Genomic DNA, 12888 nt, shown 5'->3' on the forward strand with positions numbered 1-12888 from the left:
CAGAATGCAATTACTGGAGGAGCTGAACTTATACAGGCAACATTATGGGACTGCTTTCACTGTGAAACATGTTTCTGGGGATGCAAAGACTTCTATTTTTAAAATCATATTTACAGCATTAAGCACACATGCCATTTGGGACTCATCCGGTTTACTCTCACTTTAGGTTAGTCCTGCACTCTACGCAGTGGCCAAGCTCATCTCACTGACGCCACTGGGACTGCTCATATGCTTAACGGTGTGCATGTTTGAGTACCAGGCTGGGCAGCGCCTTTAAGCTCATCTTCGCTCTACAGCTAGATTTTTAATTTTTTTTTTACTGATAGGCAATATTTCTTTTTGCTTGCCGGCAAGCTGACAATTTTTCACTGCCTGCAAAGAGGGCTGCAGTGACTCTGGAATGGAATTCTTGCCTCTCTCCACAAAAGCCAGAATCAGCTCCCAGCCAATGAAGATATGAATTTTTCCAGCTGAATTTTTTTTTTAGTCTAAGAAAAACAAAACAAGAGAGCCTAAAGGACATACTCTCCCCTAAATGACAGAGGAGGTGGCACAAAGTAATTTGCAGTAATAGCAAAGAATGACAAGCATTTCTCAGAAGTAATTAAGACTCAAAGACACAATGAATACTAACATATGATTGCAAACCTAAAGCGAGCAAACGGTTTTATGGAGACCAAACCACCTCTATGAGACTGGCTTCATGAACCTTCTCACTACGAGCATGACTGGAGAATGTACGTTTTTACAGCTTTGGGAGAGAGCCACTATCCAGCATTCTCTGCCCCAGCCCCTCTGCCAGTGCCTGCCCGTTGCGGCTGGACGCACACGCTCATCGGAGCCGGGAGGAAAACAATAGGTGGTAATTACAGAAACCTTCCAGTCGCCAAGCCTCCAGGATGGCAGCGCCAACACAAGGTTGCAGATTCATGATGTTTATGATTTACCAGGCTGGAAGAGTCAACTCCCAAAGCAGGACTGGTTTGCTGTGTGTGCGCATGTGTCTTTGCATCACGCTGCTCCCAGCATGTCTGGTGGAGAGAATACTAAATCTTTTAACAGTAGCAGTGAAGCTGTATTTCTGAGCGTGCAATCCTGTCCAAAAGCTGCAGATGTTTAAGCTATTTCCTCCTTGAGTATGATGGAAATAATAAAAGGTTACTGTTGTCACAGTAAGGAGGTCTGCAGCTGGCCCAGTTTCCTTTCATTACTATCCAAAGTAAACAGATTAAAACGAACTGCTAGGATTCACTAGAAGAGGTTCTTTTTTAACATGGATTCCCTCCCCCCCCCCAACTCTTGTGCTCCCTCTTACACTCCCAAGTGTCTTGAATTCTCAGGACTAGTGTCTCAGAAGAGCTTTACCACTCAAAACTCTTCATCTTCAACCCTTCCTGTCCCTTCTCTTCTTCAGCGAGTGACAGGAGAAGATGAGACCTCCAACATGAACTCACCAGCACTAACCCTCAGATGTTGGCCCTCTGAAACCGAAATACCGGGGCTTACGGGGCTCCCATTTGGCAGACAGACGCCTGCAGGGCAACTGCCCTTGCAGTAGAGCCCAGCACTGCGTTGTGAGCACTAACGGAGGGCGTACCCAGAAAAATAAGGGCAGCCTCACCACAAACAGCATTTCAAGGGATAGCTCAATGGATGGCTTCGCACCAGCCTCCTCAAATACAGGGAGCAGAGCACCTCAACTGTTTCTGGCCAGCACAGGGTATTCTACTGTTTGCTAAAACCAGCCCTAAACAGCCTAAAAAAAAGGCTTTGCAATTTCTCTCTTCACCTGCCTTCTAGCACCACTGACTTCTCCAAGGATGTCCTCTCAGTCCAGCACTGCGCATCGGAGCCAAGCTTCCCCCAGCCATTACAGACAGTGGAAAGCAAGCTCTTCACAAAAAATACACCACACAGGTGTTTCCCCAAGCTCCCAACCTCTGTCTTCTAGATCACTGATAAAGTCTGGCCAACACCACCTGGCCAAGTTGTATTTTAATGGAAAGAACAAAACTTTGCTTAATCATTCTATTTCAGGACTTCTGCTGTGGGTGGAAAGCAGAGGGCTGCCCTGCTCCTGTGAAAATCTGGAGGGGATGCAATGCACCAAACTGTGCTGGAGGAGAGCTACCACCCCACAAACACCCCAGGGGCAAGGATCCGAGTAGGTCCTAGGGCCCTGGTCATCCATCAGGGTGTAAATGGCCCGTTTACAGGGCTGTAAACTCACCGAACAGAGGGTAGTACCTTCCCCAAGCAACTCTGAATTGAACACTTAGAAAACGTCTGTCTGGTGAGTAAAAAATATGGGGCTTACACGCTTTGATACTGGTGCCAATTAAAACAATTGCATTTACTATTCGCTCCTTTAATGTTTGCAGAGGGCTTTGGAAACCCAGTGCTTTTACAAGTGGTTAGGTGTTGCCTGCTTTGCAGAGGTAATGGATGAAAAGCACTATAGAGATAAAAATCCCAGAAATCATGTATTTGGAGTGAAAATCTAGAAGTGACACTTGAAAGTTCAGTGAGTTGCCTGGTGACTCCAGACTTAAGTTTGCTTGGCTGACAAAGCAAAATATGAATTGCAACTGCTTGCAGTGGGGGCTTCTTCTGGGATCCGAAAACCCAACTATGCTAGTTCATCTTTGACAGAAATCCTGCAGTTACTTTTGAGCTGTTGCTGCACGGGCTAGAACAGAATCCAACTCACTCTCACGTGGCGGGATTGTCTCCACACTATTAACCGAAATAAAGATTGCTTTGGTTTCAGTGAAGTGAGCCAGAGCAAACCACGGTCGTACTGGGAGCCTGTATGCTGCACAGAGGATCAAAACTACGCTAAATTAATTGCTGTGGAAACAAAGCTTTCAAATCAATGTGATGGGAAAAGCTTAGGCACCACCAGAGATTTTGACACAGAGACCGCCTCACTGACAACTGGAGAACTTCAAAGACTTACTTTGTCCGTATCAGTTTTCTCGATCACAATCTCATCTGTCTCTGTCCCAGTTTCATCCTCCAGAAATGGGTTGGTGGAGGGAGGTGGCACTTCTGGCTTCTTCTGTTCAAAAAGAGGAAGCTCCTTAGAGAACAGTCTGTTTTGCCCCCTCTGGCACACAGCTGCATCCATGCTTTGCTTTACTAAGCCCTTCAAAGCACTGTACAGCAGTTTGTCTTCCCCAAGCACAGAGGTGACTGCAGAGGGCCACGTGCTGCCTCTCCATCAAGGTTAGAGCACACTCTCTCCTACAACAGGGCCAGAGGTTCCCCCTCCATCGCCCCCCCAGCACACTCCAGCACCCTCTTATAGCCTGCTGTTCTTGCACCCACGCTCACCCGCTCTGCCTGAATCGTTCCTGGAAGGGGCATTTTGACTGGCACCAAATTTCCACTCTCTCAAACCACACGCTCCAAAGCACGTGGTCTCCACCAGGAAGACCCAGGACAGCAGGACCCAAAACTCCGCTGCTGTAGTAAACCCTGCATTACTGCTCCCAGCAGACTGCTTGTCCCCACTGTGCACTCGCCAGATAGCCACTTATAATTACGGCCTTGATTTCGTGTATAAAACAGGTCAGATGATGACATCCAGAGTGTCATAGCCTCCGGGCAGCTCAGAAAGGTGGGCAGAGGATGTTCTTTTATTTCAAGCCACACCTTCCCCTTCTGTTTTTCCGTTCTAACAGCTTCTGTGCCTACCTTCTCCAAAAGGATAACAGCCCAGTGAAGCCAATTTAATTAAAACCGCAAATTTTCCATGAAATTTGTCAGAAAAATAAAGCCATATTCTTGAGAGATCTAAATTCAGCCAGGAGGAAAACCTTACAGGACTTCCCTTTTTAATTAGCGGAACCTACTGATGCACAGCAAATTACAAACAGGTCCAGCAGGCTTGCCTTGTAGGCTGAATTATCACATCCAAGTAAGCTTCAAGACACCAGCTGGACAGAGAAGCCAACCTCAAATCGGTGGCTTCTGAGCCACACGTGGACTCTGTGCTCCCAGGGCACTGGGCTGGCAGAGCTCTTGGCTGATATTTCAGGCAGAAAAAGCAGAGAGATGACCCCAGAGATATTCACTGAGCTGATTCTCTTGGCTCTGCCTTTACAATCTACCAAATGAGACATTGAAAAGTAGAAGCTACTAACGCCCCTGCAAGTAAGACTAACCCAACAGACAATGTGGGATTGAAAGTTGGTACCATGCGGTGAACGTGTGGTAACTAGAAACGAAGAGAAGAGGGGACTTTTAGTTATAATGTGTCATCGACATGCAGAGAACAAACATTATAATGCAGTCACCATGCCATAATTACTTTGTGGTTCTCCACAGTAATGTGGCTTCAGTTGCAAACAGCACAGGGCTCAGGAGAACCAAAAAAGTACACAATCAGTGTATTTTCCTTCTTGTGAGCCCTGTGCCATCTTCTCCACCACACTCTGCAAGATCAGGAATCACCTTCCCAATTACAAACCACTAAGCACAGTCACACTAAACGCTCAAACCTGCCAGGGCAAGAGGAGGCTGCAGGTGATGCTTTCTGCAGTCTCTCCTTACCACCACAGCTGCGTGAGAGGGGGCATTTTTCTACCGAAGAAGCTGTGGACTAAAGGGTTGCTCTTTAGAAATCCCCTTACCACTGTCCCATCAGCTAGAGTGCAACCTGAGAAGCGTTTAGCCAGAAGTCCTTCAAAGTTGGTTGTCCTCTGAATTGCAAACAAAAGCAATTTCACCTCAATCTCCTTTGCTCTTGCGCGCATTATCTTAGCAAGCTCTGTCCTGAAAGAGAGAGGGGGAAAACAGAAAAAAACAAATGTGGTTTCCCGTAAGGAGAAAAATCTGAAATGTAAGATTGTAATTCAGTCTACTCCCTAGAGACACTTTCATCACAAAATTCGAGCTAATTCCCAAGATCCTCTCTAACATAAAACTGCTTTACAGATCACATTTCAAACACAACCACAGTTGTTTAGAGCTCTGTGGGTAACAGGACCCCATCTCCTAACACCCAGCGCACCACTGCAGCCAGGAAAGCCTGCAGTATCAAACCTGGGGAAGGGCAGTGTCTCTGACTGGGGTCCCAGAACAAAGGCAACGGTGCTACTGGGACTCCAGCCGGCACCCTCCTCTGGTCCCACATCTCTGGCTGGCAAAGAGCACGGTCTGAGGCAGTCACACCATAGTCAGCTCTCACTATTTCACTTGGCCTCCAATACTACTGATTTTTACCTCTACTACAGTGAAAATTGATTTCCACGTCATTTTGCTCTCTCAACAGCACATGCAGTTTTAGCGGTACTCCTCAGGGTTTGCACTCCTCACTTGCTTTTAATCGTGGACAACTCTACACAGATATATGAAGACTGTCTTTACAGTCCTAAGGTTATATGATCGATTTGGCAAAAGACAAGCCAACTTTTTCTTTTAAGAAAGGTGACCCTGCTGGGATGCATCGTGAGGTCCCCAAGGGCTCACCTCGTGACGTGGCAGAACTCCACAGCGATGCGCTCCGTCATGCACCACTCCTGGGGAAACATGCGCCCGTATTTCTCCTCGTAGTCCACCAGCTGACGCTTTATCCAAGCATAGCGCCTGTCAATCTTATCCAGCCAGGCCACCTGAGTAAGATGGAGAATATCATCTTTAACAGCACCAGCTGCTAATATTCAGCCTGCCTGCTTAACCGTGCTGCTGCAGTTTCACAGAGGAGCTTGGGCTATCGATCAAAGCTAACTTGACCGCTATTAATAATACTTTGAATGCTAACAGTCATTCTTCAAAGTGCTTAAACACACGCCAGACTGAAAACCCTATCTTGTGCAAATTAAGAGAGCAAGTTCTGTTGAAAATGAGGATAACAGTACTCCTAAATCATGTAGGTACTACTGAAAACTCAATCCAATAATAATTCACTTGATCCCACCCTCTTTGTTTTGCAGACAGAGAGGTTAAAGTCAACAGCAGGATGAGAACACAGGAATTCCTGGATTCTCACGTTCAGCTGGTTTTCACACTCTGGAGACTGTGGGCCCACAAACTTCTACGAGAAATCTTACAACATGAGCAGGATCAGATTTTTCCCCCCAATATTAGTGCTTTCTAGCCAAAAAGTAGAGAGACTAATAAAAAAAGAGTTGATGGAAAAGTACTATTTAAAATGAAGCATTTTAGGCTTTTTCTCCTCTTTGTCAGAAACTGTCAAAATTTTGAAATTTTTAAAATATATTTTGATACAAAATATATTTTTTTTTTCAAATCCAAGATGATTACAGTAAATTTTTTAAAAAGCTGTTAGCATCAAGACAGGAAGTTTAAAAATTAGCTACACAGATTAATCACTTCCTGGAAACTCTTCCCCTGCATTTTTAGGCATTTTGGGGTTTTTTTTGGTGTTTGGTAGGGGGTTCTTTTGTTGCTTTTAAAGTTTTGGGGTTTGCAATTTTCAGAGTTTAATTTTTCAACCCTTTACAGGGCACAAAGTATACCTAACTTGAATTTATATATTTACAACAGGAAGGGAAAACACTTCCAGTGCTGATCTACAAAGCCGAGGTCTAAGGTGGGAGGAAGTCATCCTGGCAGAGCCGATGTTGCCTCCCAACTCATCGGCCCGTCCACATCACACCCACAATCGCCGCTTCCGAGCCCTCAGCTTAGAAACACTTCACCACAGGAACCTGTGGAAACGTGAACTTTGTGAACGCCAGCAAAGCAAAATGTGAAATCCAAATGTAGCTTGCTAAGCTTCCCTTACATCTTGGTTTTCCTGGAAAAGGACCAGATACTCTGAGAGGTGTTGTTTAATAAATTTCTTGATGATTTCCTGTTTGATTCTGGGATCCAGGACGTTGGCGACTAGACACGCATCACGTAGGACATTGCTGGGTCCACCAGGCCTCTATCAAAATAAACAGGAACAAATGATTTAAGGTTAAATAGCTGAATGGGTGATTGCAAATTGTACTCCATCCAGGTTATCTTGGTTTTATCCTTTCCCATTATTCTTCTTCTCTTTTTGATGCTTCTGCTGCTACTTTTTATTATCACTTAGGCATCTATCTTCTGTTGGATGAAAATTGAGCTCCTTTCATTTCGCTGGCTGTAAAATTGTTCCGTAGCTCAACAGCCAGAAAGCTCCCTACCGCAGAAGAGCAGCCAGCTCCGTCTACAGAAAGAACCGTTGCCTCATCACTTCTGCAAAGCCTTTCATCGGCCTAGATGTTCTGAGGAAAAGCTAAGAGAAGTGGCTGACCAGTGGGACAAGCAAAACTGCAAGGCCAAATTAATGGGGGGAAAAAGCAGTCCAGAGATGATCAACTTGCAACACCTGAAGTAGCATCTGCTGGCCTGTATTGGCATACCATGATGTTAGTGGAGAAGACAGAAAATTTAGAAGCATTTTTAAATAATATGCTGTTTTGAAGCTACATCACATGGACAGAGATTTGCCCTTCATCAAGGATCTGTTCCAAAGAGTTTTCTCATTTCTGTACTTGCTAGTTTTATGAAGAAACCAGCAAAGCTGACACTCTGGAAGACAGAGCTAGTGTTTTCTTTGAAATAAATTCAAATTGAGACCTATCCTCCCCACACTCATTGTCTGCGAACATTTGGATGCATAATTTTGGGGAAGCACATTTGGTGCCTTAGCCCTAGCTCAGATGTGTATCCGTGCTGAGTAAACCAGAGACAAACTCGGTGGCAGCACGTCAACAGCCAGCCCGTGCTTGGCTTTCCCTAAACACAACGTGAACCTTCTGTGTCCAGCAAATAACCAGTAACCTGGGTGAGATGCTGAGGGAACCCCACTCTGGTCTACAGGGCCACACACGAATTGCTCGGGGCATTCCTGGCTTGCAGACCTCACTGCAAGAGATGTGCGCAGCACGGCAGAGGAAGGCTGTTATTTCTCTGCCATATTCACTGGATAGAAACAGTGAGAAATAAACCTAGCACCCTACAGCTTGGGAGGCTCGTTTGCTTTCTAAAATAACTCCTGAAACAGAGTGATAGCAAATCTAGAAGTAGAATGAGATAAAAGCTGATGACAATTACATCAGATAGTTTTCAGCAACACTTTTCAACGGGAGGAAGAGGGGAAGTGAGAACTTTACCTTTGTACCTTGAGAAGGAAAGGCTTCCTCAAAGTCAGCCAGGATCTGCTGTCCCAACTCATTCTGCGCTGCCTTCACCCTGACGAAGACAGAAGAAGCAAGGGTGGTAAAAGGGTGATAAAACAACTTGTTTTATTTTCTGCAAATGTTACTACAAAGGGGACTGAAGCACTAACAGCTACACAAAGGTTTTTAAGGGACAAAAAAAGCAGGCGAGAGAAAAACATCCACATTAAGAAGGCCTGTATGTCAAAACTGGGAGAGCGTTTGTTCCCTGAATGACACTGGGATGACCATTCCAGCTCTGCAGCATCGATCCCTGAGACTCCGAACACATCCTAGGTGCTCTTGCCCTGCTGCAATTTAGTATTTCAATAAGGGCCAGTTAACCAGCTGAGAAAGCAGCACAGTTTCTTCAATGCCAATGTGATCAATTTATCTTTACATTCGTGTACGTTGATCACATTTCAACAAAAGTATGTTTCCAACACATAAAAAGCTTCACAATGTCTCAATCTTCATCATGAACCTTTCACAGTTCCAGGTGCACTGACCTACTTTTAAATGTATCCATGTGAATACTGTTGGCTGCGGTTTTATCCAATAAATCCTCCACGTCTTAAGCAGCATTAAAGAGCAAAGGTATGAAATGGGTGAAAAAGTTTGAACAAACCACAATCTTGCTCTTTATTTAGCTGAGAGAATAAAGCTTCCAATTTCCAGAAATAAAAGTCAATACGGCTTAATTGATACTTCTAGGGAAATGGAAATTCCTACACGTATTAGAAAGAGCCAAAACAAACAGTTAGGCACTTACATCCCTCTGCAGCCCTTGAATTCTTCCGTCACTTTTTATTATACTGGAAACACTTTAAGGTCTAAACTGATCATTCAAAGCAGTGGATTTTTCCACTGAGATTGATATGTTAGAAAGAATGGCTACATTTACTTTTGTGAAAATGTTTGTTCAGACTGTGGGGAGAAGAATTTGGATTATTTTTTTTGTTTAAGACTCCTCAACCTTATCAAGGAACGATCTGCTTCTTTAATCTTCCCATTTGAGGTCCATTAGCAGTGAAACACTACAAGATGACCTGATAATGCTGGAGAACAGGCTGGATTCTTTAATGGTGCCAAATGCAGAAAATTCTAGGCCTTTAAAAGCGATGGTTGAAATATAACTTTATATCTGTCATTTAACTGCATGCATGACCTGCCTTATCCAGGATTTACTTATGGAAATTTTGCTGGAAAAGCTTCCTGCCTGCAATGTCAAACTTAATTCTCACTAAAGCTCTCTGCTCCACAGAAATCTTTAGAAACTCCTATACCCTTCCAGGTATAGATCCCCAGTTAACACCTTTGTAACTGTAAAACAAAAGGGATTCATTAATATGTTGAAATAGGAGGAGTGGGAAATTCAAGCAGTAAGGAGGAACCCAGCCAAGCAGCCACAGCTAAAGGTATAATCCTGCTTAAATTGCACAAGTAAGCACCAGCAATTCATCTGAGAAAGCATCACAGGACCAAACCCTTTGATCCTTAAGAGAAAGGAGGAAAAAAGACACTAAACATGGATTGAAAAAAATTATCTTTCAAATAATGAAGAAACAAGAAGTCTTTAGTATTAGGAGTCACAGAAATGAATGAGTGTGTTTAAACAACCCAAAGTATCAGCTGTGGTACTTCTTTCCTTCCAACTGGTTGCAGGGACCTTCCCATTTGACAGCAGCTGTAGTGCAAGCACAGTGGCGGCACAGAAAAGAGCAGCAGCCAGATTCCTAAATACTCAACAAATTTAAAAGAGGCACTGTCAAGCAGTTAAAAGCTCTGTCTGCGGGTTTTGTTGGTTTAGGCTGTGATTCAGAAAAGTACTTAAGGATAGTCTTAATGGGGATTCTCACATCCTTAAATTAAGAAACTTGCAGGAATGCCTTGCTGAACTGAGATGTTAAAAATATGTATTTTTAAAAAAATCTATCCTGCTTAAAAATCACTCAAAAGCAAACAGGGAAAATTAGTTTTAGCCTTTTTTCTTTTCTTCCTCTTCATATTTTGTAAGATAGGGATAGGGCAGAGACATCAAAGTAGCCAAAGGTTTAGGTATGTGTGAACAAGGACAGGGAGCCTCACTGCCCTCCCAGGAACTATCACTCCTTATGTAAGCACACACACACACAGACACATACAATTATTTTTTTCCACCAGCATGCACCCAGAAACATGAAAACCTTTACACCATCTCTTTACAGAGTGATTGCTTTAGGCAGAGAACACAGGAAGGCACTCGCTTTAGCCACTAGAGATTCCTGCCCCCCACGGAAAGCCGTGAGCCTTTCAATAATTCAGAAAAGTCTTCATGCAATGGAAAAACTGCAGCGGCAAAAGCCTCGACCCCATGGCTGGCTTCTCTTGCATTCACCGCCGAAGGATCATTTCTGCACAGGCACGAGAGCGTGTGTTTAACCACCTGCACAAAGTGAATTGTCCACCAAGGCTCAGCAACCCCAGGCACTCAGCTGATAGCAGGTTTAGGATCTCTTCGCAGGTCGGTTTGATCAGGATATCTTTCCCTGACTAGATTTTCCACCTTGGCAGCGTGCTGGGGTATCGCAGCAGCCGCCTTGCCTCGCCACAGCAGGGAATTGTGTTTTCCTGGGATTTCTCGCATGTGCCAAAACCTTTGGTTACCCAAGTATCAGTGATTTTTGTTTCTCTGACTTTTGTTTTACTATTAGTGGCTTTTGTTCTCTGTTTCCCCTGCCTTTAAAAAAATAAAAACAAGAAAACCCACTGTTATGTTTCAAATGACATTAAATTACTAAAACCCACAATTCCTTTAGCCAAAGCTACCAGAAATCTTAAACTATGCCTGGCAGCTTGCTGAGATAAAAAGAGGCTGAGCTAGCCTGTTTTTCTGTGGCAAACTTATAATCATCTTTCTCCTAAATACTTTCCAGGCTTTTTTCCACTATCTGCTAGGCTTTCTCGACCACTTTCATGGGTGGGTTTGTGACCGCTAATTGTACACTCCCTCCACAGATAGAAAACAGAAAAGAATTGAGAGATAACAAAATAGTCCTATTTACTACAACAAACAACTTCCAATGCACCATGTAAGAAGTTGTTTTAGGAACACGATGAGGAAAATATTTACATTCGGATGCCAGTTGTGACATTTTTACCTCCATACTCAACAGGACCAGCACAAGAAGCCAACTAATTGAGAGTTCAGTCCAGGTTTCCAATGAATACTCACAGTGGGATTTTGTTTGATTATTTTCAAAGGGACAGAACAGGTGGAAAGCAACATTAAAGCCACATCATTAGTTTTCACAGCATCTGGGAGCAGGAACCTAAATTGAACACCCCACGACAAAGAGCACATCCAACACCACGGAGCAGGCACTCTTCCTTCCCATGGTTTCCCATTCATATTTGGCTTCACTCCATTCACGCCAAGAAATAAAGGCTCTTTATTAAAGAAAGCAACAGAATCTGCTTGTTTAGCAGTGCATATAATAGACTTATTGTATATAATAGACTTGGGTTACTGTCACAGGTCGGTGCCAACATCTACTAAAGCATTTCTTGCCTTTGCACACATCCAAGGAGGCTTCACTCGTACCATTAAACCAAATTCATGAGATATCAAACCCCAGCAATTTCACAGCCTAAAAACAGCACTGCGAGAAGCCAGGCAAACTCCCTTTGATGTTTCCTGAATCACAAAAGTAGTTCCAAGCAAAGAGAGAGAGAAGTCAACTTCAAATTGGGCCCTAATACATACACATGTAGTCCAACTCCAAAGCAGATACTACTGTGCCATAGATCGCCCTGTAGTAATTTGCTGCCTGGATGTCAAAGCGGTAAAGAGATCCCAGCAACAGCCTGGGTGCAGCTCTCCTTTCGCCCCACAAGCAGCTGCTTCTATCGCTACCAGATGGTGCAACTCTCCCTGTGTAAACACTGGAAGGAAAACCCTGCCGAGGCAATTCTAAAAATAGGAGGAACAGACTTTCTTGAGCTTTTCAGATCCTTATCTTGAAGGGAGAATAAAACAAAAGTTTTCCTCCATGTCCTTGCCAGTCTCTCTGGCGTGACTCGAAACCACCGTGCCTTTTAGCAGCAGGATGAATTGTTTTCTATAATTATCAGCAACTACAAAAGTATTAAATAATCATCCATCAGAAAGGGAAAACCAGCCAGAATTCTGGACCAAGGCTTAAGTTATATCTGGCCTTAAAATGGCCAATGACAGCAGGTTTCTGCCCAAGGGCATTACCACTCTGGAAGACAATGAAGCAAGCTATCTTTCTGAGCATGAGGCTGGAATAGACAACAGCTTAAATTCAGAAAAGCACTGACATATGTTTATATTTCCTTGATGTTCATGATCATTTAAGCAAATGCTCATGGTCAAATGCTTTGTTCAAACAAGGCCCCTTCTCTCTTTCAGATTTAGGGTGGATTTTTCTTTTGCTTTGTTTCATGGATTCCATCTGGGTTTCCTGGAAGAGGTATCTATACCGTAAAGAAAGTCCAACAGATTTACGTGAAAATATTACAAACAAATCATTCAAATACTGTTTCCATCACTAAACAGCACAGGCAGACAGCTGCTGTCTTAGCAAAGGGAATCACCGAAAAAAATTAATTACTGGGCCTGGGAGGCTCCTTCAAGTACCTCTGTAATGAGAAAAGTCATCTCAGGCATCGAGAGGACGGTGGTGATAGATTTGCAATTTTCACACTGAAAATAAATGCTATCAGG

General features: G+C 43.8%; 1 protein-coding gene across 4 annotated transcripts in view; it reads right to left on the reverse strand.

Moving 5' to 3' along the window:
- The window catches only part of VPS53 (VPS53 subunit of GARP complex), a 68832-nt gene that overhangs the window by 33163 nt on the left and 22781 nt on the right, over positions 1-12888 (reverse strand). For 3 of the 4 annotated variants that reach the window (XM_075771937.1, XM_075771934.1, XM_075771938.1), the window contains 5 exons: positions 8115-8193; positions 6755-6898; positions 5476-5618; positions 4638-4779; positions 2960-3061 (listed from right to left, as the gene is read on the reverse strand). In XM_075771937.1, coding sequence (XP_075628052.1) covers positions 2960-3061; positions 4638-4779; positions 5476-5618; positions 6755-6898; positions 8115-8193 — 610 coding nt within the window. The remainder of the gene's footprint in view (positions 1-2959; positions 3062-4637; positions 4780-5475; positions 5619-6754; positions 6899-8114; positions 8194-12888) is intronic. The other variant, XM_075771936.1, reaches the window with a different exon arrangement.

This window comes from Balearica regulorum, chromosome 19 (genome assembly GCF_011004875.1).
Source record: "Balearica regulorum gibbericeps isolate bBalReg1 chromosome 19, bBalReg1.pri, whole genome shotgun sequence".
Taxonomy (NCBI): domain Eukaryota; kingdom Metazoa; phylum Chordata; class Aves; order Gruiformes; family Gruidae; genus Balearica; species Balearica regulorum.